We start from the raw sequence: 25362 nt of genomic DNA, 5'->3' as shown, positions 1-25362 counted from the left end.
AGTTGGCAGCTAGAAGTTTGCTGGGGCCGCTGTGAGCCAATCATCAGCTGGCAGCTGGAAGTTTGCTGGATCCCCTTCGGCTGTGGCTCTCAACAACATCTCAGATTTCAGAGACCCAAATAAGGCAACTTCTGTCTTTGGAGACAAAAGTTGAATTAATGGTTCACAGCAGTTTCACATTCAGTCCAGTCACTATAGGTCAGGAGGTCCTGTTGAGAGCCACAGCCGAAGGGGCCCCCGCAAACTTCAAGCTGCCAGCAAACTTCCAGCTGCCGGCTGATGATTGGTTCACAGCGGCCCAGCAACATCTAGCTGACTGGCTCCTGTGTGGTGATGGTCATTGGAGATGGTCATTGAGCTGTTTCCCCGCCCTTTCAGACTGCCAGCTGATGATTGGCTCACAGCGGCCGCAGCAACATCTAGCTGATTGGCTCCTCTTCAGTGCTGCTCATTGGGCTGTTTCCCTGCCCTTTCAGACCACAGAGCTGCTCATTGGAGGACTTTTTTGGCTCCACCCATGCGACCCAGCCAATCGGCCTCAAGAACAGGAGGATTGTGGGAGGTGGAGAGGCTTGTGGTTGTGAGAGAGGCTTGGGGGAAGCCGTTGGTGGCAGTTGGGCTCTGAGGGTTTTTCCTGAGGAGCTGTTTTGTTTGGCGTGTGTGGTTCTAAAAATAAAGTTAGTTTCTTTTGACAAGTGGCTTCTGAATTGTGCCCAGCCAGACTGCAGCATTTGGTGGCTCGCATGGGGAGCGACTGAGGGTAAGTGATAAGGTAAACTGCTCACCCCTGAGGGCAGGGCCAGAGGATGGGTAGCCATTTTAAGATTCCTCTTTTGTTTTGCTTCACTTTTGTTTTAAGTTGCTGTCCCTGGAGATGAGTGAGACAGAAGAAAAACCGCTCACATCTGAGGAAAAATTATTTACGTCTGAGGAACAGATAGGGAGAAAGGACGGATGTACATGTCAGGAGGATAGAAAGGCTATAATGACTTTTTGTTGTTCCTTTTTTATTTCATTCTGTCTCGGTTTTGTTTGGTGTCATCTTGTTGGGTTGTATTATTGTAGAAATATGGGATCAGAAATTAGTAAAAAACAAACCGAAAGACTGTTAAGTAAATTGTTAGAGGAAGGAGGCATCTCAGTAAAATCAAGAACAGTCAGGGCATATGTTGATACAATACAAAAATGTAGCCCATGGCTTTTTAAGGAGGAGTTGTTAAATATATCACAATGGAACAGCCCAGGGACTCTGCCAGTTGGCACATTGCCATTGTGGATGTTCGTATCTGGTTTGCTTAGTCCAAAGCCTTCAGTTCAGACAAAGATAGAGGAAGAAAGCTTAGAGCAGAAAAAGCCATCAGGGGGAAAGTTACAAAAGGAGACTGCTACTAACAACTTTCTATCACCAGGGGGCATAAGTGTCCAACCAACAGTGCCACATCTACAGGATACTGCTACTAACACCTCTCTATCACCAGAGGACATAAATGTCCAACTAACAAGGCCACCTCCATATGCTGGGAGGCCCCCAACCCCCGCAGTTGATAGTTCGGATCCTGAGACAGGATCTCAAATACTAACATGCCCTGTATTTGAGGTAGGAGGGCAGTGAATTCACCATGCTTTAAGTTTCAAAATAGTGAAGCAGCTAAAAGAGGCTGTAACAACCTATGGTCCTCAAGCACCCTTCACTGTAAGCTTGGTCGAATCCATTAACAACTTGAACATGACGCCAGCAGATTGGGCTAATATGTGTAAAGCTGTGCTAAATGGAGGTCAATACCTGTTGTGGAAGGTTGCCAATGAGGAATTTTGCAAGGAGACAGCTAGGCGAAATGCAGCAGCTGGTTATCCTCAGAGAAATCTAGATATGTTGTTAGGAAAGAGACCTTATGAGGATCAGCAGCAACAAATTGCATATGATCCTGGAGTATACACACAAATTGCTGTAGAGGTGGTTAGGGCATGGAAGACTTTACAAGGACATGGAGGTTTACAAGGTCAATTATCTAAGGTAATACAAGGAGCTAATGAACCTTACGCTGAATTTGTAGATAGGCTTATTCAAACAGCTACCAGAGTTTTTGGGAATACAGAACAAGCAATGCCATTAATAAAACAACTGGCTTATGACCAAGCGAATTGTTGGTGTAGAGATATCATTAGACAATGGAAACATGAAGATTTAAACACATATATTAAATTATGTAGAGACATTAATGAACAAGAGCAAGTCGTGGAAGCTGCAGTAAAACAGGCTTCAGATGACAGACAATTAATGAACAAGGGCAAATTGTGGCAGCTGCAGTAAAACACGCTTTAGATATTCCTACAGGAGTATTTTGGCAAGAAGGTCCATTATTGTGGATACATTTATCTTATTCTCCTAACACTATTCTTACTAGGTATCCTGAGGCTGTAGGACAATTAATACTCAAAGGAATAAAAGCAGCAAAGGGAGTGTTTGGAATTTCTCCCAATAAAATTATTACTCCATTTACTATGAATCAAATTGATGAGTTAGCTAATGAGTTAAATACTTGGGCAATAATCATGTGCAAATCTAATGTTTCTTTTGATAACCACTTACCATCTAATCCTTTGTTGTCTTTTTGGTCATTGCATCCTGTAATTTTTCCAAAAATGACAAGAAAAACACCTATCATGAATGCTCCAAATATATTCACTGATGGGTCAAATAATGGTACAGCAGCAATAGTTACACCTGATCAAACTTTTACATTTTTAGTACCCAAACAATCAGCTCAAAAGGTAGAGCTTAATGCAGTATTACAAGCTTTTGTGATGTTTAAAGATTTTGTATTTAATTTATTTTCCGATAGTCAGTATATAGTTAATGCTATAGTGTCCCTGGAAGATGCTGGTAGGATTTCCTCTTCCTCTACTGTTTACTCTTTGCTTTCCACTATACAAAGTCTAATCTGGGACAGAAAAGATCCATTCTTTATAGGACATATCAGGGCACATACAGGATTGCCTGGAGCCCTTAGTTTGGGCAATGATTTATCAGATAAAACTACACATGACATACATATTTTCTCTACACTAGAAGAAGCTATAAATTTTCATAAAAAGTTTCATGTCAATGCTAATACTTTACAAAAGCATTTTAAAATAACTAAGGAACAAGCTAGACAAATAATAAAACAATGTCAAAATTGTGTGACCTTTTTACCACAAGTTCATCTTGGAGTCAATCCTAGAGGATTGATACCTAACCATATTTGGCAGATGAACATCACACACTTGCCAGAATTTGGAAAATTAAAATATTTGCATGTTACAGTTGATACTTCTTCTGGATTTTTGATGGGCTCCCTTCATGCTGGAGAAAAAACTAAAGATGTTATAGCTCATTGCTTACAAAATTTTGCCACTGTGGGCGTTCCAAAACAGTTAAAAACAGATAATGCCCTGGTTATACTTCTACCTCTTTTAAACAATTTTGCTCATCATTTGGCATTACTCATATAACAGGAATCCCATACAATCCACAGGGACAAGGCATAGTTGAAAGAGCTCATCAAACTATTAAAATGTACTTATTAAAGCAAAAAGAGGGAATTGGGAAGGGGTATATATCCCCCAAAGATGAACTTAAAATAACCCTTTTTACTCTAAACTTTTTAAATTTGGATTCATCAGGACTTAGTGCTGCGGAAAGGCATATGTGTCCAAAAAATGTGCATAAGCCCAAGGTACTTTGGAAGGATATTCTAACAGGACAATGGAAAGGTCCTGACCCAGTAATTGTCTTGAGTCGGGGGTCTGTTTGTGTTTTTCCACAGGGAGAACAGCAGCCGATTTGGATTCCAGAGAGATTAACCAAGGACCTGACCCAGTGATTGTCTGGAGTCGGGGGCCTGTTTGTGTATTTCCACAGGGAGAATAGCAGCTGATTTGGATTCCAGAGAGATTAACTAAAGTGATTTCTACAGACCAAAAAGAAGATGATTTGGCCCAAATCCATAACAGCTGATATCCAAAACTCCAGTTTGGCTATCCTTACATCTGCGACAGAACCAGGATGTTTTTTTCAATATCTATTTTATTATTGCCCTTTCCCATATCATGAAGTTCTATTTTGTTTTTTGAGCTCATACAAATGAGCTCAAATGTTTAATGTTAATGTTTTGCTGATCAGTTCTATTTTTTGACTATAGAGTTTTTAAACATTGCAATGGAGATTTCACCTGTAAAAAGTTACCAGGCCTTTACTATTATGTTATGTTTTGTACATATTATATTATGTGTGCACACTTGTGTTTTGTGTTATATGTTTGAATGTACGTATGTCCATATATCATATATGATGAGCACTCATGAAAAAATGGATGCAAATTTTTTTTCACGTGATTTAAATGGTTTCATTTAAATTGGGTAAACAGCTGTTGAAGATTGTTTTAATATGTGAACAAAAAAGGAGGTTAACAGATGTGTTTGTTTACTTTCACCTTTCCTTTTCATTATATTTAATAATTCTGTTCAAGATAATGTAAATTGTTAAGAAAATTGTTTTCTTTTAGTGCCTTCTGGAATGTTACATCATTTTTTCTTTAGCCATTATTGCCAGAATTCCTATCTTCATCCTAGTGCCGGTGAAGACAAAGATAAAACCAATCTACAGCTTCTGCAATAGCCATCACTGAACTGCTTGCAGAACTTGCCTGGACTATGTATGACTTGTATGCATTGTGAACTCACCTGTATGCATTGTGAACTATCTGTTGGTGCAGCGACTTGTGGTAGCATTGGGGTATTTTTGCTGATGATGTCATCAGTGGCACAATTTTTCCAAAAGGAGCCGTCAATTGGCTTGGTGCTTGTCATGATTGTTCAGCTAAAATTTGGGGGCCCACAGAGGTGAGGCAAAGAACCTCACCCCACTGCTGGTACAAAGACCTCTCCACAGGTGTGGCTGTATACTCCACCGGTAGTCAGTGACGGGTAAGATCCAATTGCAATGGTACCAACCTAAGACAGGATGCTGACACCTTGAGATCAGCTCATCCGATAATGGGTAAGGACCATATGTACTATTGGACAACCTAAGGCAGGCACGGTCCCTAAGCCACATACTTGTTGTTTAAACAGAGAGGGGGAGATGTTGAGAGCCACAGCCAAAGGGGCCCCAGCAAACTTCCAGCTGCCAGCAACTTCCAGCTGCCGGCTGATGATTGGCTCACAGTGGCCCCAGCAACATCTAGCTGATTGGCTCCTCTGTGGTGATGCTCATTGGAGATGGTCATTGAGCTGTTTCCCCGCCCTTTCAGACTGCCAGCTGATGATTGGCTCACAGTGGCCCCTTCGGCTGTGGCTTCCAGCTGCCAGCAAACTTCCAGCTGCTGGCTGATGATTGGCTCACAGCGGCCCCAGCAACATCTAGCTGATTGGCTCCTCTTCGGTGATGCTCATTGGGCTGTTTCCATACCTTTTCAGACCACGGAGCTGCTCATTGGAGGACTTTTTTGGCTCCGCCCATGCGACCCAGCCAATCGGCCTTAAGAGCAGGAGGATTGTGGGAGGTGGAAAGGCTTGTGGTTGTGAGAGAGGCTTGGGGAAGCCGCTGGTGGCAGTTGGGCTCTGAGGGTTTTTCCTGAGGAGCTGTTTTGTTTGGCATGTGTGGTTCTAAAAATAAAGTTAGTTTCTTTTGACAAGTGGCTTCTGAATTGTGCCCAGCCAGACTGCGGCAAGGTCCCACACTTAAGTTATTCAAACACCACCCTCTTACTTTTTGCGCACGTGAGTGTGTGTGTGTGTGTGTGTTTGTCTGCCACACGACCAGCGCTGGCTTCATGAAAGGTTTGATTCATGAGTAATTGCTAGGGAGTTTTAAATTAAAGAGACAAGACTCTCATTACCTTTAATACCAGCTCCGGGACAGCTTCTCCTAGCTCCTCCCCAGCAACCTAATGTGGTGGCGAGGTTTACAAAGAGACTAGTGAGAGAGGGAGAGCACGCCAGAGAGTGGGCTTTTATTGGGGAACAAAAAATTCAAGGGAAAAATCCCATCCAATGAAGGTTAAGGGGGGCAGTATCCCAAGGTCAGGGGCGAAGATTCGGTCTTCAGAACAATGGTCAGGCACGCCTCTGCACGGACAAGCCCTCAGACCTGGAAAAGGGTGGGGAAGGTTCTAACACAGCTGTGTCTTAGCGCCTCTCACCCAGCCAGGAGGTAACTCAAATCACATGCAAGGATGGCCGCCCACATGTGTGTGTGTATGTGTGTGTGTGTGTGTGTGTGTTACACTCCCCTGATGTGAGGAGTGGGAGAAGAGCCTGGGTAAGTTTCTCACCCAGCCCTCTGACTTCTGAGTAACACCTGGACGTGTGTGATAGTGGCTAGGGAGGACGTTGAGAGGTTCCGACTTGATCAGGTGTGTGGACAGAACCACAGACACACTGTGCTTCTTGTGGCTTGACTCTGACCTGTACTCAGTTGCCAGGCTTATGAAGGGGAGACGGTCACCCTCTCTGTAGGCAGTGCTCTGTATCCTGCTCTCCCCTTTTTTGTTCCTCTCCTCTCCCTGATTACTCCTCCTTAGAAATGTGATTTTTACAGTAAAAACTTTTTGGACCCAATATATATTTTTGACAAAATGGACCTAACAGATATCCACAGAGCATTTCATCCAAAAACACCTCAATGCATTTTCTTCCATGTGTCCCTGCAATCTTTTGAAAAATGGACGATATTTAAGGCCATAAACAAGGTTTTGTAAATATGTAGCATTCTATGAAATTCCTTGTATGGTAATAGACCATAATGAAATGAAATTAGAACTCAGGAGAAAGAATAAAATGACAGAAATGACACAAACACATCTGGATGGGCCATTAAAAAAGGGGAGAATTTAAAATTCTTACAATTAAGAGACAGAGATGCCTCATATTAGAATCTCTTTGACTCCGTGAAGGCCATTGGGAGGGGAAAGGTATAGCCATGAGGGCCTCCATGAGAAAATTAGAAAGATTCCCAATATACAACCTTATGATGAATTCAAGGAAAGAAGACAGAAGGAAATAATTAAGACCAGAGCTGAAATTCATGCAACAGAGGATCAATTGTGAAAATACAAAGGATCAATGAACAGGGAATTGAATCCTTGACATGATACATAAAATTAGCAAACCCAAGCTAAACCAGTCAAAGGAAAGACAAAGAAGACATAAATTAATAAAATTATAACCAAAAAAGAAGATATCGCAGAAATCTTGACAATCATTATGGACTCTTTGGGAAAACTTATAGTCCAATAAATTGAAAACTCGGGAAGAAATTGAGTTTCTAAACACACATGGCCTACCCAAATTGAACCACATGAACAGAGAAAACAAACAGACCCAAGAGAAGCAATGATATTGATGCAGTAATTAAAAGTCTTCCATAAAAGTACAGCCCAGGAAACGTGGATTATCCTGTGAATTCTACCATGCCTGTAAGAAGAATTAAAGACAGTGCTTCCCAAGTTATCCTATGAAATAGAAATGAGGAGGAGAAGCAATTCCAAATTTATTCTATGAAGCCAGAATCACCCTGAAACCAGAACTAGATAAGGACACATCAAAGAAAGAACACTACAGATCCATATCCCTGATGAACATAGATACAAAATTCCTAAATAAAATGTAAGCAGATCACATTCAACAACACAATAAAGGGGTTATACATCATGATTAAGTAGGTTTCCTTCCTGTTATGCAAGGATGGTTCCAAATATACAAATCAATAAATATAATTCATGAAATAAATAGAATTAAGGACAAAAGTCCCATACTAATCTCAAAAGACTCAGAGAAAATGTTTTGGAGAAAATTCATCCCCCCAGTCATGATAAAATCACGAATAAAACTAAGTATATAAGGATCTTCCTTCAGCATCACAAAGGTTATTCTATACAACAAGCCCAAAGCCACCATCATAGTGAGTGGGGGAAAATGGAAAGCATATTCTCTAAAATCAGAAACAAGACAAGGATGTTCACTCTCACCATTTTTGTTCAATGTAGCACTTGAAATTTTAGTCAAAGCAACTAGGCACATGGAAGAAATAACACGGATACAAATAGGAAAGTGAAAATTCAGATTATCATTGTTTGCAGATCATATGATCCTATACTTACAAGATCCCAAAACTCCACCAAAAGACTTTTAGAGTTTAGTCAAGTGTCAGGATGCAACATCAGCAAAGAAATATCAGTAACTTTTCTATTCATCAATAACGAATCTGCTAAAAAAAAGGAAACAACAAAAAAATAGGGAAAGAATTCCATTCCCAATAGCCTAAAAAAAAGCAAGAAAATAAATAAATAATCCTTTAATAAATGTAATGAAGGAGGTGAAAGACCCCCTGAAATAAAAATTATAAACAATGAAAAAAAATTGAAGAAGGCACTTCAAAATGGAAAGATATCCCATGTTCATGGACAGGCAGAATTAAATCATGTGAAAGTGCCATATTACCAGATGCAATTCACAGAGCCAGTGCAATCTCCAAATACCAACGACAATCTTCACACACACACACACACACACACACACACACAAACAACAACGACGACAACAAAACACAGCCCTAAAATTCATGTAGAAGAATAAAAGACCTAGAATAGCCTGCTTAGCAATGGTAACCCAAAAGACATATGCTGGAAGTTCACAATATCTGGTTTCAAATTATCCTACAGAGCCACATCAACAGAAAGAGCATGACACTGGCATAAAAACAGACACATAGCCTAAGGGGTGGAATAGAAGACCCAGAGACAAACCCACTCAGATTTTGTCATCTGATCCTTGACAAAGGCACCAAAAACCTATGGTGGAGAAAAAACAAACTTTTAAACAACTGAACCTGGGCAAAGTGGATATCATGTGCGGGAGAGTGAAGCCAGGTGTCTCTCTCTCAACCTGCACAGGAGGCAACTCACAATGGATCAGATATCTAGGAAGCCGACCAGAGACTTTGTACCCTGTAAGAAATCACAGGTCAATACTGATAAATAGGTATGGGACTTCTTTATTAGGACTCCTAAAGCTCAGGAAATCATACCAATTGTTAATAAGTGGATGGCATCAAATCCAACAGATTCTGTGCTGCAAAAGAAATGGTGTGAAGAGTGTGAAGAGAGAGCCTACAGAATGGGAGACAATATTTTCCAGCTACTCTTCTGACAGAGGATTAATATCCAGAATATATAAAGAACTCAAAATGCTTAAAACTAAGCAAGCAAATAACCCAATCAACAAATGGGGCAAACAACCAAATAGACATTTCTCATCAGAAAAAGACAAATGGTCCGTAAATCATGAAAAATGTTCAACATCTTTATTAATGAAGAAATGCAAGCTGGGCACAGTGGCACAGGTCTGTAATGCCCGCAGCTTGGGAGGCTGAGGCAGGAGGATCGCAAGTTCAAATCTAACATCAGCAAAAGTGATATAGTAAACAACTCAGTGAGACCCTGTCTCTAAATAAAATACAAAATAGGGCTGGGGATGTGGCGCAGTGGTTGAGTGCCCCTGAGTTCAATCCCTGGTTTGCTCCCCACTCCAAAAAAAAAAAAAGAATGCAAATCAAAACTATACTGAGATGGGGTCTGTTGGCACAGGACTGTATTTCCAGTGCCTCAGGAGGCTGAGACAGAAGGATTGCAAGTTGAGCCCAGCCTCAGCAACTCAGAAAGGACCTCAACAACTTAGTGACACCCGGTCTTTTAATAAAAAGCAAAAAGTGCTGGGGATGTGGTTCAGTGGTTAGGCATCCCTGGGTTAAATCCCCAATATCAAAAAGGAAAAAAGAAAGAAGAAAAACACAATCTAAGATGGGAAGAGAGGGGAGGGGGGATAGTAGGGGATAGGAAAGGTAGCAGAATACAACAATTACTAATAGGGCATTATGTAAAATTGTGGATGTGTAACCGACGTGATTCTGCAATCTGCATTTGGGGTAAAATTGGGGGTTCATAACCCACTTCAATCTAATGTATGAAATATGATATGTCAAGAGCTTTGTAATGTTGTGAACAACCAATAAAAAAAAAGAAAAAAAAAGAAAAACACAATCTACATGGATATTATGTTTTTCTCCAATCAGAATGACAAACATCAAGAATACAAATAATAGTGAAGAATGGCAAGGATGTGAGGGAAAAGGAACGTTTTCTAATATGCTGTTTGTGAAATTGTAAAATCATAAAACCACTATGGAAATAAGTATGAAGGATCCTCAAAATCTTGGAATGATCCTGGGTGGTAGCACATGCCTGTATTCCTGAGCACATGCTACTCAAGAGGCTGAGGCAAGAGGATCACAGGTTCAAGATCAGCCTCAGTAACCTAGCGAGACCCTATCTCAACATAAAAACTGAAAAGGTCTGGGGATGTAGTCAGTGTTAAAGCTCTCTTTGATTGAATTCCCAGTTCCCAAACACAAACACAAAAACAAACAACAAATCTCAAACCAACAAAAGTACTGTTACGGAGCCACAGTATGACCCAGCTGTGCTACTCCTGGCTGCTCCTCGTAGTTCATCCAAACATTAAAGTTGGCGCACTGTGGGAATCACGCGCACACAGGTTTATAGCAGTGTGACTCCCAGGAGCCAAGGTATGGAGCCAGCCTTGTTGTCCATGAACAGAGGAGTGGATACAGCAATGTGGTTTATGTGCACAGTGGAACTGATTCAGTCGGAAAGAAGATGAAATTATGTCACTTCAGGAAAGTGGGTGTTAAGCAAATTGTGCCAGATTCAGACAGCCAAGGGTGGTACGTTTTCTCTTATGTGTAGAAGCTAGAGAGAAAAGTGGGGGGGGGGGGAGTAAGGAGGGAGTCACCTGGGGCTGGGGTTGTGAATCAAAGGGAGACCAGTAGGATAGACGAAGGGGACCAGGGAGGCAGGGAGGGACAGGGGAGGTACTGGGGAATAAATTGACAAATTTGTGATACATGCATGCATGAGAATGACAAAATGTGTTCTACCATTGTGTACAAATAATGCCCAAATAGAATTTACATTAAAAAAGGAAAAATTGCCAGTTTTTCACTCTTTTTGATGAAGTAAAATGAACATGAAAACAGATGAGCTATCAGGAATACAGCACACTGACTTCTCATGAGCCAGAGGACTCCACCTCACTCCCACCTGAATCAGGAAGTGGAATACTGCCAGTCAGGGTGGAGCACACCTGTAATCCTAGCAATTTGGGACACTGAGGCAGGAGGATTGACAGGTCCAGGCACAGCAACTTAGCAAGCCCCTCAGAAACCCAGCAAGACCGTGTCTCAGAGTCACTAGTAAAAAGGACTGGGGGTGTAATTAAGTAGTAAAGCACCACAGGGTTCAATCCTGGGACACACACACACACACACACACACACACACACACACACACACATCAAAAAGAAGAAAAGGAACCAGAATGAATACTCTCAGTCTCACCTAAGTCCTTTAGCCTTTGCCTCCCCAGCCCCTGCCCAATCTGAAGACCCAGACTCAGCTGACAGCCAGGGCTACGGACAGGCACGACCGTGGGCAGGGCCTCACTGGGTTGGACAGCAGTGCTGCAGGCACAGACAGTTATCCCTTTTGACACACCAGCACACACAGGGTGGAAAAGGGCAAGAGGCCGTCAAGGTCAAAGAAGCCTCAAGTGGTGGAGATGGGTCTTCTAAGTCAAGTTCCTCCCATGTCACACTCAAGTCCTTCCATATGTGCTGAGAGGTCTCAGCAAAGAGAAGTAGGCTCCATGTGTCATCAGAAATCAATCTGTGTGCACATCTCTGACACTGTCCAGGAACACCCTTCATTCTTCTAGGACATATTTCTTTGAGTAATATGCTTCAAATGCTCCCTGAAGGAGCCACCAAGTTCTTGCCTGATTGTATCTGTTGCCCATGACTGATGGGCCAGGACTGGGTGCCTCCAAGAAAAGTCCATCTGAGATATATATATTAATGGCAGTAAGGATTTAACCCAGTGATGCTCTACCACTTCATTACATCCAGAGTACTTTTAATTTATGTTTTTGAGATTATCTCATTTAATTGCTGAGGCTGATCTGGAACTTGTCATCTCCAGCCTCAGTCTCCTGACCTGCTGGATATATGCATGTGCTTCTCCATCTGAGCCAGAGAAATTTCTGAAGAATTTTGATTTCATTCTTTTCTCTAGAAACAAGAAACTCAGTTGTTATTGTTTAGTTCCATAGAGAAAGCCAGGATTGAGAACCAGAGAAAACATCTAGGGAGCATTCGAGATACTAGTCCATCTTCAGGCTTCACCCCCATCTACCCTTCCTGGGGCAGGGGCTGGAGCTGGGTTCATGGGCCTCCATCCACCTAGTGTACCCCCTTTCCACAAAGCCAGAAATTCATGCAAGAAGATGAAATCAATAGAGCAGAGGAAAACAACCAGTCTTTCTATTACTTGGTTATACACACAGAGATTTATTTTCAGATGTTTGAGGTGCACATAAATCAGACTCCTCTACACTGGGTGGGGTTCATGCCTGTAATCCCAGCAGCTCGGGAGGCTGAGGCAGGAGGATTACAAGGTCAAAAGCCAGCCTCAGAAATGGGGAGGAGCTCAGCAACTCAGTGAGCCTGTGTCTCTAAATAAAATACAAAATAGGGCTGGGGATGTGGCCCAGTGGGAGAGTGCCTTGAGTTCAATCCCCTGTACCTAAAAACAAAACAAAAACCAGACTCCTCTATAGAAGGAGACAAGTCGGCCTTTCTGTGGGTTTGTCAAGATGGTTGCATGATTCTTTAAATACAAAGCACCCTGCCTGGCCTGCCCTCTGGGATGGGGTGTTTTCCAGGAGGGCAGGAGCCCATTCTAAACCCTCAGGTCCAGTTCTTGCTTACAGTAGAAATCTCTTCAGTGCAGAAGGAATGATGGAGATAGAAAATCACCACTAGGCAAACACCTTTGTAATGAGTGTTTTCGGGAAAACCGTTAACAGCTGTTACACCCAGAGCAGGAGGATGAGGAGAAGCAGGAGGTCAGAGCAGTTCCCACTCATCTCCCCAGAAGACTCTTATTAATGACTAAGCACAACAGTAAGTTGGAGGCGAGAAACCTGCCAGATCCCACCTTAACCAAGGGACGGAGTCTAAGTGGGCAGGAACAGGACACCTGGACATCACGCCACCCTGACAGGGTGCCCATAGAGGGCTCATCCCCCCTGCAGCATTCTCCAAACACCACCCTCCACCTCACCATTGAAAACACCAGCATCACCTACAGCCAGGGGCAGTGTACAAAGGGACTGGTCAGGACAACAAAAAGTCACAGGGTCACAAGGGACAGAAAACCAAGGAGCTGGCACAGATGGAAGGAGAATGAAATGATCACCAAGAGCAATGTGGGAACCTAGACGGGATCCTGGACCAGAAAAGGAGCATTTGTGGTACAAATGGTGACATTTAGATGAGATCTATAGAGTCCTTGATAGCATTAAATCAGGGTAAATTCCTGATGTGCCCAGGGTAGGATGCTTTTTGTGTGAGTTAACATTAGGGGGTCCTGCATGAAAATTAGGAGGGACCACTCCTCACTATGTCACAACTCTCTGTGACTCTCGAGTTATGTCAACATTTAACAGTGTATACCCCTGAGCTTGAGAAAAACAAACATCAGGTCCAGTGTGTTCCCAGTTGGTTTGGTTGGAGTAATGGTGAAAATACAAAACACACACCAACACTTAAGCAAAATCCAAAAGCCCAAGAAAATAGCTGAAACCTTGACTAAAAATGCACATAGATAACTGAGAAAGACTTAAGGTTATAGAGTAATTGTCCCCAGAGCTGAGTGGACAGTATCACGGTTAGAATGCACAGGGAAACTGAGAATTCAGGTCCAAACTCAAGCCTACTGCAAGAGAGCCCTCTACCAGTGCTCCTTAAGAAGTTCCCCGTTTGGCTCGGCATGGTGGCACACACCTGTAATCCTAGCGACTTGGGAGGCTGAGGCAGGAGTGTTCAGAGTTCAAAGTCAGTTTCAGCAACTTAGCATATCTCTGAGCAACTTAGGGAGATCCTGTCTCAAAAAAACGCATAAAAAGTGCTGATATGTGTCTCAGTGGTTAAGTGCTCCTGGATCCATCCCTAGTACTAAAAAAAAAAAAAAAAAGTGCCCTTTCAGCCTCTGCTTGGATGTCTCTGACATGGGGAGCTCAGCACTTTACTCCTTTGATGAACGAATGGGTGAGCCCAGGTGCTGCTGACAGCAGTGAGAACTGGAAACAACCCAGTGCCTAGGGCCAGCATGAGAGAGTGCCAGGTAACCTCTGCAAGTGTTAAGTGATAAGGAAGTGGCATATCTTAATGCATGGAAAGGTGCACATGCCGCAGTCCTCTGTGATAAGAGCAGAGCGAGTTGTGTTTACACACTGACCTCAGTGAGGTTCAAATCTAAGTGTGCACAATAAGGTCTGCAAGATAATGAAGGAAGGAGCAAGCAGCTGCACTTTGAAGAGTCCTTACTATTTTAAAAACTTTATTTATTTATTTATTTTTTGGGGAGGTGCTGGGGGTGGAACCCATGGCATCAAGCATGCTATGCCTGTGCTCTCAAATGGAGCTACATCCAGCCCTAGCCCTGCCTTGATATACAATTAATATATATATGATCTAAATGAAAATTAGCATCAATAATTTTTTAAAATCCTCCATGAAAAGATTTGGGGATTGTCATTTCATTAGGGATTGAAAGACCGGCATGGAACACCAAATGGGGAAAGATTCTAAGACTTGCTTATAGAAGAATGAAATTATGGCATTTGTGGGTAAATGGAAGGACCTGGAGAATATCATGCTAAGCCAAATAAGCCAATCCCATAGAACCAAAGGCCGAATATTTTCCCTGATACTCGAATGCTAATTCACAATGGGGTAGGGGAGCATAGAGGTATTTGGACTAGACAGAGAGGAGTGGAGGGAGGGGAGCAGGCAGGGGTAGAAATGATAGTAGAATGGATTGGACTTTATTACCATATGTGTGTAGATGGTTTACATGACCTGTGTACGTCATGTACAAACAGATGAATGAGAAGTTATATTCCATTTATACATGATGTGTCAAAATTCATTTTACTGTCATGTGTAACTAACTAGAACGAATTAAAAATATATTAAAAATATTCTAGGGCTGGGGCTGTATCTCAGTGGCAGAGGGCTTGCCTAGTATGTGTGAGGCACTGGGTTCAATTCTAAGCACTGCATACACAAAACTAAACCAAGAAGGGCATGCTGTCCACCTACAATGATAAAAAAAAATAAATAAAAATAAAAATAAAAAAGACTCTAAGCCTTGGTCTGAACAATGGGGTTAGAGCAACACAATTGATTAGTGATGTCTGGCTTGGGTGAAGGATGGGTAGTGATAGTTTCCATGCTACGTATGTCACTCTTTAAGAGAGACTCTGAGCTCTCAGTGTCATTTTAAAAGATGTCTTTGAGCTGATAAAGGGGTCATAGCAGAAAAAGGCCTCTTTGAGGCACATGTTGTAGGATTGGGGGCAAGAGAAGTCGATATCAGCTGTTATGAAGTAGACACCACGGGGAAGACAATCAACATTCTCCACTTTTGGGGGGTCAATGTAGGGGTAGGTGGGCACATGGGGAAGGCTTGGGTCTTGAAAGGTGAAGCAAGTTTTCATGTGAGTGCATTTGGGAAGGGTCTTTCATATGGAGGACAGAGCATGGAGGCAAGAATATACCACCCCTTCTTGTGAGAAAGGAGTATGCACAGTGGAAGAAGAGCTTGGACACTTGGCAGGAAATGGAGAGCTTTCTGCATGGTTGAGTGTCAAGCTTGGATTTCATGTAGGTAGCCACAGGGGACTATAACTTTTTTTTTTTTTTGTGGATTGAATGCATGGTGATTTGCCAATGAACAACATCCCCTGAGCTTTTAAAAATTATTATTTGATATTTATTTTGAAAGTGGCTGTCACTAGTTGCATAAGGCTTCATTACACTGGTGAGTCTGGCTTCAAAATTGCAATCCTCCTACCTCAGTCTCCTGAGATGCTAGGATTACAGCCATGTGACACTGCACACATCTTATGACAAACTTTGAGGAAGGTGAGGCAGAAAGGAAATGAGAAATGGGCATGCAGAAGAATTGCCTCTTTCCTGGACACCAGCAGCAGCCTGTAGCCCTGAGATCCCCTCTGTGTCAAGGTCTCCCAGGAGAGCAGTTTGGGTCATTAGGAGGAAGTGTGCACCTGGGATAATGGGGTGTGGGGTGTAGCAGAGCTTCAATGAGAACAAGTCCCTGGTCTCCATCAACTCTACTGATTTCCTAAGCCCAGACCTGGACACAGAGAAGTGGAAGGCCCAGTCTCTGCACTTGGGAGGATGTGGTCCGTGGAGAGGAGGCCCACGGCTAGACACTGCAGACCCAGCACCATGGCGCTGCTGTGTGGTGTCTGGGGGAGAAGATGATCTTGGTTGGAAGCCAGCAGGTCAGGCCTCCTTGGGCTTCTGTGTGGGGTCAGAGGTGGCCCAGGAGGACTTCTCAGGTGCCTTCGGACACTGCAGATGCCAGTCATGTCAAAGAGTGAGTCTTCTGTGTATGGAGGGTGGGTGGTGGGACAGGACAGGGGACGGGAGGAAGTAGGCCACCTGGGTCTCCCATGAGACTGACAGGAAGGAGCAGGGGGTAGGAGGGACTGCAGATCCTCAGGTCCTGGCAGCTGAGCAGGATGCCTATCCTGATGCTGAAGCCAGGGACACTCAGAAGGGATGTGGTGTCACTGGGCCTGGGGAAGGCGAGCCTGACAACTGTCAGACCCCTGGCATCCTACCACAGGAGGAAGGGTCCCTGGAACCCCAGGCTGGGCTCTAGTAGGCCTCCCGAGGTCAGGGCATCCCAGGACTTAGCAGGAATCCAAGGATCCTATGACTCTTTTTCCTTCTCTTCTGGATGTGGGGATGCCCAGCTCACGGGAAATGCTCCCCACCTTGATTCCTCTCAGAGTCCCACATGGCTCTGGGGCCTGCAGGGAGGAAGAGACGTGGGTTGGCATTGACAACCATCAGGCAGGGACCTCCCTCACTGGGAGGGGTGGGCAGACCCTAATTCCTTCTCTGCCTCCCCCATCATGAGGACTGGGGAGGATGCCCAGGTCTGGATAGGCAGCGGGCGGTGGTGGCCAGAGTGGAAAATCCCCTGCTGGCCAGATGCTATCTTTGGTAGACAGGTGTGGCCCTGGCCTTCTGCCTGGGGCCCAAAGGTGTGACCAGTCTGTTTGGAGCCCTGAGCGCTGGGTACAAAGTGGCAGAGAGGGTGCTGGCATGGGGACTTTTTCCTGGCAGTCCAGCTTCAGGTCAGCTCAGCCTTGGGAAGATTGTAGATGGGAAGAGGGGGAGGTGGCAGTGAGGGGTAGGGGTGGTGGGGGTATGGGTGTGGGGGGGCCCCAGATGATGGAGAGAGGGACATGCAAAAGCAGACCTGGGCCAGAGGGGGGCAGACCAGGGCTTGGTAAAGGACAATGGGGGACACAGAGGCCTCTCAGGGGAACTAGGTCAGGACAGAGTTGCAGGGGGTGTAGGGAGAGACAGTGAAGAAGGGGACAAGGACAAGGGTGGCTCTCTGCTTGTGCCCTGTTCCCGGCTCCTCTCCATTCTGTTGCCCGAGGCACGGCCAATGCCCAGATGGTGTACCCTGTGAGTGTGACCTGGGCATGTGCTGAGGGTTTCTCCAAGTCCCCTGATGGATCTGAAAAGCCTCTGAAGACTCCCACAGTCAGTGACTTCTGCCACTGGTCTCCAGCCCCAACCCCAGCATCAGAACTGCCTTGTTACCAACATGTCCTCCTCACTATACTACCTACTCATCCGGGACCCCCACACATACCCCAATTCCATCCCAAGGATGTGGGGTGCTGGGAGCCAGTACTTGAGCCAGACCACCAGGGGCACACTTAAGAACACAGTTCTCAATGATGTCACCCCTGCTGGGGGACGTTAGTTAACCCCTAGAAACATTTCTGATTGTTACAGCTCAGGGACTGCTCCTGGCACCCTGGGGGAAGCCACCAGGATGGTGTGAAGCTGCCTACAGCACACAGGAGAGTGCCCATGACAAGATCCTGTGATCCCCCATGTCAAGACTTGCTGGTCAAGAAACCCTCCTACGTTCCTATGCCCCTCTCTCTGTCTCTGCCTCTTTGTGGCCCTCACCCCAAAATGCACACACAAACCACTGGTTCCTGGAGGAGGAGCAGCTCTGCCCCTCCATCTTATGGCTACTTTGTTCTGTCTTATCGCCCGTACCTCCTGGCCTCTGCTGTTGGATTCAAAAGTCAACACGTTGAAAAGTCAGCTGTGGCCATGGTCCAGGGGAAAAACAGAGAAACAATGGCAACCTGGTGTGCAGGGGACGGAGGGAGGGACTCAGCCACATCCAGGGGGTATAAAGAGGGAGTGTTGAGGTCTTCACTCCAGTGCGACCGTGGATCTCAGAGTGGCACTTGCTCTGTGACCAGCTGGGAATCGGCATCATGAAGTGGATGGTGGTGGCCTTGGTCTGCCTCCTGGCCTTGGAGGCATCCACTACACTTGTCAGGTGAGTGTGGGCCTGGCTATGGGTGCAGGGAACCTCAGGAACCTGCAGCCCTGTATGGAGCAGCTAGTCAGGGGACAGCAGCTGGGTCTGGGTGGGATTCCCTGTTGGGCCAGGGAAGGCTGCCCCTGCTGGAGCCTCCCAGACTTAGGGGAGAAGATGGTCCTGAAGCAGAGAGTAGGGTGACTATGCCCACGCAGGTCTTTACAAGAAGGGTGTGGTTTCTTCCTACAGAAAATAACAGTCCTTTCTAGAGGAGACAGATAATCTCTCCAAAAATTTCCTGAGACCCCAAATTGGTTGAAAGAAGCCAAAGTCATTTTAGCAAAAACACTAATTCCTGTAAATCACTATAACATGAGGTGTTGAAAATACAGGATGGAGCAGGTGATCAGCTTCAGGAGACCATAGGGCTCCCTGCCTGCCACCCTGCCTGCTGTGCCACCTGGGAAGAGTGCAGAGGGCCTTTCCTTTGTGAAGTTATAGCCACACATTCAATCAGCTGCAGACTAAACATATTAGGGGATTATTGCTGCTCCCCTACTCCATGGTGTGTCTCATAGGCAGTACCAGGTACCATAGTGCACCACAGGAAGGGACAACCTTTGGTGTGAGTTTTGCTATTTCTGAGATCTATTTTATTTTATTTCTACGTTTTTATGTTGCTGGTGACTGCACCCAGGTCAGGCACATGCTCAGCAAATGTTTTCCCACTGAGTCACATCCCAGACCTGAACCTTAAAAAACAAAAGAACAAATCTCAGCAGACATCCTCTGGAAGGTATAAAGTCCCAGCGTCCCAAGTCCCTCTCCCCTTCATGGGAAGTATTTTCAGGGTCTCTGAGAGCAGAGGCCAGGGCAGGAGCAGGACGCCTGAGAAGGGCTGAGGGCAGGCATGAGGGAAGTTCATTGTTTCCTGAGTCTTGGAGAAGTGCTGAGTGAGGTTGAAAGAAGGGGAGAAGGAAAGAAAGAAGAGGAAGAGGAAGAAGGCGAGGAAGAACATCAGGGAGAGAAGAAATGAGAAGGTAGAGGAAGGAGGGGAGCCCTGCCCTGACACCCAGCCTCCCCTAGGGTCCCCCTGAAGAAAATGAAGACTGTGCGTCAGACCATGAGGGAAAAGGGCTTGCTGGGGGACTTCCTGAGGACCCACAAGTACGACCCCGCTCAGAAGTACCGCTTCAGCGACTTCAGCGTGCTCTATGAGCCCATGAGCTACATGGATGTGAGTCCTAGTCTCTAGGTGTCCCTGTCCCTGCTGCCAAAGCTGGGGACTCCCTGGGCTCCCACTATGAGGCTGGTCCCTTCTCCCAGTCCTGCCAGCCTGGGCCACCCTGCTGTGAGTGGCCCATTGGGCAGAGCATGGGGAGGGCCCCAGCTGACCTGGCAGCTGACCCACAGAGACCACGTGGCTGCCCTGGGCAGGCTGGGACTGAGGCCTGTGTGTCTGGGACCCTGGCTTCTGGTGGTGCTGTAGGGCAGGGCTGCCCTTCCTGCTCTCCCATGGAGAAGCCTGGCCCCTGGGTCCCCCTAATGCTCACAGCCGTCCCCATGGCTCCCCAGGCTGCCTACTTTGGTGAGATCAGCATCGGGACTCCACCCCAGAACTTCCTGGTCCTGTTTGACACTGGCTCCTCCAACCTGTGGGTGCCCTCGGTCTACTGCCAGAGCCAGGCCTGCAGTGAGTGCTGGGCTGGGCAGGGAGGGCCCCTGGGCAGGGCCGGGCACTGGCATCTCCAGGGATGCAGGCAGGGAAGGCTGCTCACTCCTGAGGAGGACCAGGGACTTGTTTAGGGTCTGAGGGCATCAACAAGCCAGAGGGAGGAGGCTGGCCCTGCTCCAGGGTGGCCCCTTGCCTTGCCTCGTGTCAGGATGGACCCCTTCATCTCTGCCGTCCACCTCACCCCCTCCAGTTCATTCCGCTCCACCCTCTCCTGCTCACCAGGCAGTGCTGCTCCTCCCCTCAGGACACTGTCCACTCCGTGCCTCGCCCTCCACTCTCCTATCCACTAGCTTCTCCCTGAGTGTCTCCAGGGATGGGCTAGAACTCTGCTGGAATACGGACATCTCTGTCCACCATGGGCACACCCCATGCCATCTCCACATCCCATTATGTCCAGCTCCTGGGTGAATCGGGGTTGGGGTGAGTGGATTCCTCTCTAGGCCTTCCTCCCACTCCTCACTGAATGAGCATTTCCCACTAGGCTTTGTGCCAATTTCTGGTGGGGTAGTGATAGAGGTGGAGTCTAGCGCACCTGCTTACAGGGTGGTAATCATCCAGGCATCCAATTACCTGTGAAACATGGGCTTTCAGGCCAATGCCTTCCAACTCCTATGAGCCAGGGGCCAAGGCTGTCAGTTCCTCCTTGGTGACCAGGTGGGGGTGCTGAAGCCTCAGGCTGGGAGCTTAGGCTGAGGGCCAGGCAGGGGTGCAGCCCATGAGCCTGAGGGCCAGGCAGCCCTCTGCTCACCCCTGTCCTACATGGCTCCCTCCTGTAGCCACACACCCTCGCTTCAACCCCAGCAAGTCCTCCACCTTCTCCACCAACGGGCAGACCTTCTCCATGCAGTATGGTACCGGCAGCCTCACAGGCTTCTTCGGCTATGACACCCTGACTGTGAGTGCTCCAGCTGCCACCCCCACCCTGGATGAGGGGGTTTGAGAGGGTGGGGACCTAGATGTCCTTGTTCTTTCCTGTCCAGGGATGGGGCACCAGAGTGACCAGTCAGATAGTGCCTTTTTTCAGGAGCTTAGAACTGGGGGCAGAGGTGTGGGGATGGGAGGCTACAGTGGAGGAGGCCCTTGGAAGAGAAGTGACAGTTGGGATGCCTGTGGAGAAGTGGGCAGATGGGCCAGAGGAGGAAGGAAAACCATGGCGGGTCTCTGGTGGCATGGGGCAGGAGGACATAGATGCACTCAGAAGTGTCACCTCCACTCCAATGTGTCTTCCCCCCACAGGTCCAGAGTATCCAGGTCCCCAACCAGGAGTTCGGCCTGAGTGAGCAAGAGCCGGGAACCAATTTTGTCTATGCGCAGTTCGATGGCATCATGGGCCTGGCCTACCCCAGCCTGTCTGAGGGAGGGGCCACCACAGCCCTTCAGGGCATGCTGCGGGTGGACGCCCTGTCCAGCCCCATGTTCAGCGTCTACCTCAGCAAGTGAGAGACTGCCCTGCGGGTCCCTAACTCCTGCGCTGTATCAAGCCCTGATCCCTTGGGGTGTGGAGACCTCCCAGCAGGGGGTGGCTGGGCCACACTTGTTCAGAGCCTCAGCTCCTGGGCTCTGACTCTCCTGCTCCCCTGCCCCTGCCCCAGTCCACTCTCATGACCCTTTGCCTTCCCAGGCAGGATGGTGTCTCCTTCTTCAGTCTCAACTTCTCCCGGGTGTCGCTGCTCTAATTCCCCATGTCTTGGGCCTGCCTGCTGCTCTGGGCCCAGAGAGCCCCCTGCCTCGCCTGTGCTTCTCCCTGAGGCCTCTCTGTCCAGTGACCTGCTGCCTCTCCTCCTGCTTGTGTCCTTCTAGGTCTTGGAATCTCCTGGTCTAGGCCCTCGGCTGACTCCTCACCCACTGTCCCCCAGCCCCCATAGCAGGCCAGACAAGAAGGTCCTGGTCCTGGCTTTTCTCTCTTGCTGTCCAGCTTTCTTCCTCTCTACTGTCTAGAGTCAGTTCCATCTTCTTGCTGTGGCATGGTCTCCTTATCCTGCTTTCAACACACTGACCCTGTCACTAACCCTGGGGACTCCTTTTGCCTATTTAAACCTCTACATGAAACTCTAGGAACGAGCCACTCTGCTACCATTAAGGGGAATCTTCTGGAAGAAACCGGGCCTGTCTTTCCCTCCCCTCCACCAAAGCCCTGTCCATGTCCACTTGCAAAGGAAAAGAAAAAGTTGGGTATTGGTGAGGCTCCTGGTGACAGGGCGCAGCAAAGGCATGAAATGAAAAGCAGAAGACAACACAGTGTGGGTGGGGTCTACAGAGTTGGGGCTGTCCTTGTCATAGGGCATTGTGGGACAGTGCCATTCAGAAGTCTGAGGGGACCCATGGCCCTGTCTTCAGAAAAACCCTTTGGCAACCAGGGAAGGAGCTCTTTCCCTGTGAAGGTGACTGTTTAGCATGGGTGTCCACTCATTGGCCATTCCTTCACTCCTTTGCCTGTGTGTCCTGCAGCCAAGAGGGATCTGAGGACGGAGGAGCGGTCATCTTTGGAGGTGTGGACGAGAGCCTGTACACAGGGCAGATCTTCTGGGCTCCTGTCACCCGGGAGCTCTACTGGCAGATCAGCATCCAGGAGTGAGTCTGGGGTGGGGTCCCTGGGGACGCTCCTTCCTTGGAGTTGGCTTCTGGGCACCCGTAGCATGCACTCATCCAGGCTCCACTGAGGTGTGGTCACCAAGGACTCCTGTGGCCTGGCCTCCCTAGAGTCTCAGCTGGCCTCTGCAGGGGCATCAAGGTTGGGTCTACAGAAAGGGGTAGGGGGGCACATGTGGAATCCCAAGTATTGGAGAAGCTCCTGTCCAATCACACAGGACACCACAGATTCAAAACTGAGGTCCCTGGTTTTCAGTGCTTCTCGAAACTTCCTTGAAGTTATAAGAAATAGACCCCTGGGCCATTTAGGTGACCCTGCATAGACCTAGTGGGAATGTGAGGCAGGGTGTAGTTGCACTGGCCTCAGGTTTGCTTGCTCCCCAGTGTCGGGAAGGTCTCCCCTGGCTGGCCTGACCTGGTCGGGCTGAGGCTGCCCTCTTCTTGCCACCCAGGTTCTACGTTGCGGAAGAGGCTTCTGGCTGGTGCTCCCAGGGCTGCCAGGCCATGGTGGACACAGGAACCTCTCTGCTTGTTGTGCCCAAGAAGCACCTGAGCTCCCTTCTGCAGACCATTGGGGCCCAGGAGGATGAGTATGGACAGGTGGGTGTGTCATGGATGTCCCCTGGCCAGGAGAGTCCACTCAGAGCCATTTCTAGTTCCACATGGGACACCAGACTAGCATGGGCTCCATGGTTTTCCTGCCCAACGTACTGAATGTGGGGTACCCAACACCAGGCCCTGGGACAGGATGAGGCTGGAGGGTGGTTAAGGTGGAGCCATATGTGGGTGCTGAGGGACATGGGAAGTCACTGTCAGGCACGAATTTCTTCTGTGCTACCGTCCACTCAGGAAATCAGATTGATTGCTGATTGGGTTTTTGAGTTAGAACAATGTAACTGGAATGTTGGGGCAACAAAGGGAGCTACAAGGGACAAACCTTCAGTCCACATCTCCCTCTCCTCCACACAGCTATGTCCCCTCGCTCCTGTGTGTCCTGGCAAATGAAATGGATCACCTAATTAGCCCTCCCCACTAGGGGAGGGAGCCCTGGTCCACTTTCTGCACAGGGCTGTGGTGTTTCAAAGGACACCTTTAGGGAAAGGGCAGTGATTCAACCTCTCAGAGGGGTCATTCAGGCAGGAGGAGAGTCTTTGGGTGTGGGACATTCTCAGGTCTCTCCAGATGTCACCCACTCTAGCAGTGCACGTGACACCCACGCAGTACCTACATAGCATTTGCCCTGAACTGTGCCCTCTGCTCCAAAAAGAGGTCTTGGGCATCTGGGAGGCTTAGCAGGTGCTCTTGGGTGGGGAATGAGGGGACCTGGAAGAACCTGTTTCTCTGCAGTTTTTCGTGAACTGTAACGACGTCCAGAACCTGCCCACCTTCACCTTCGTCATCAACGGGGTGCAGTTCCCTCTGCTGCCCTCTGCCTACATCCTCAATGTAAGTCCTGGTCCCTGGGGCTGGGCCACTGGGGTGGAAGAGCAGGTGCAGCCAGCGAAGCTCCACCTGACCTTGTGCCATTTCCCAACTCATGCCACCTGGGTTTATCCCCACCAGAAGAGTGTCACCCATGATCAGTTATTCTCTTAATTAGTGGAGAGGGGCTCTGTCTACGGCTAGCCACTGAGTGCAGCCTGGTGCCCAGGCTTCCCACATGATTGACACAGCGTTTGATGGGGGAGATTCTCTTTCTCTTTTACAAATGGAAACCTGGAGTTTCATAGAGGTTCAATAGCTGATCCAGCTGCACAGATGATGAGGGTGAGGGCAAAGTTTCAATCAAGTTCGTCTTCCTCCAAGCCTTAATGACCCTGAAGACCTGCTATAAATCATGTGCAGGAGGGGTCTTGGGGGAAGAAGAGTTTCCCCCCATGAGGACAGGCCAAGGCAGCCTGAATTTACTGATTTGAGAACCCCTCTTAACAGCCCCTACTCTGGTGAATCAGCTGGGCTTTGAGTCCTCAGGGGCAGTTCTTTCTCTGCTCATCTCTAAAAGTGTGCCAGTGACCCAGGGCTGAGGGCTGAGTAGTGCCCAGGCCAGGTGTGACCAAATGCCTTTCTCTGTGGAGCAGGAGGATGGCTACTGCTCTGTGGGATTGGAATCCATCGACATGTCCTTGGAGGATGGCCAGCCCTTTTGGATTCTTGGGGACGTCTTCCTCAGGTCCTACTATTCCATCTTTGACCTGGCCAACAACAGGGTGGGCTTTGCCACTCTCGCCTAGACTTTCCTCCTGGACACCTGGGCTCCCGTCCTCCTCTCGGCCCCATGTTCCCTGGGGCTCTCTGTGCATCTTCTCTGCATTCTGCCTTCTGTGGACCTTCTCTAATAATAAATAGTTTCCCATGTTACCAATCTGTTGTTTTTGGAGCTTTCTTGTGGTGTGGTCTTGGCCTCGGGGAATGGGGAGAGTAGGAATCAGGATATGTCTCCCTCTGGAGGACCTGTGTGGCC

General features: G+C 47.4%; 1 protein-coding gene across 1 annotated transcript; it reads left to right on the top strand.

The window, feature by feature from the left end:
- Positions 1–18527: 18527 nt before the first annotated feature.
- On the top strand, positions 18528–25132 carry LOC308650326 (gastricsin-like; the record flags this gene model as incomplete). The annotated part of the gene is made up of 9 exons (XM_081296394.1): positions 18528–18595; positions 19664–19814; positions 20153–20270; positions 21089–21207; positions 21549–21748; positions 22761–22883; positions 23354–23501; positions 24249–24347; positions 24980–25132. Exons 1-9 carry the CDS (start codon positions 18531–18533, stop codon positions 25130–25132), a joined length of 1176 nt encoding a protein of 391 aa, XP_081152520.1. The 5' UTR covers positions 18528–18530.
- Positions 25133–25362: the final 230 nt, after the last annotated feature.

Source organism: Spermophilus citellus (genome assembly GCF_964194105.1).
Source record: "Spermophilus citellus genome assembly, chromosome: 5".
In the NCBI taxonomy this organism is placed as follows: domain Eukaryota; kingdom Metazoa; phylum Chordata; class Mammalia; order Rodentia; family Sciuridae; genus Spermophilus; species Spermophilus citellus.
Note: the sequence above shows the minus strand (reverse complement) of the source record. Positions and strands in the feature narration are given on the sequence as shown.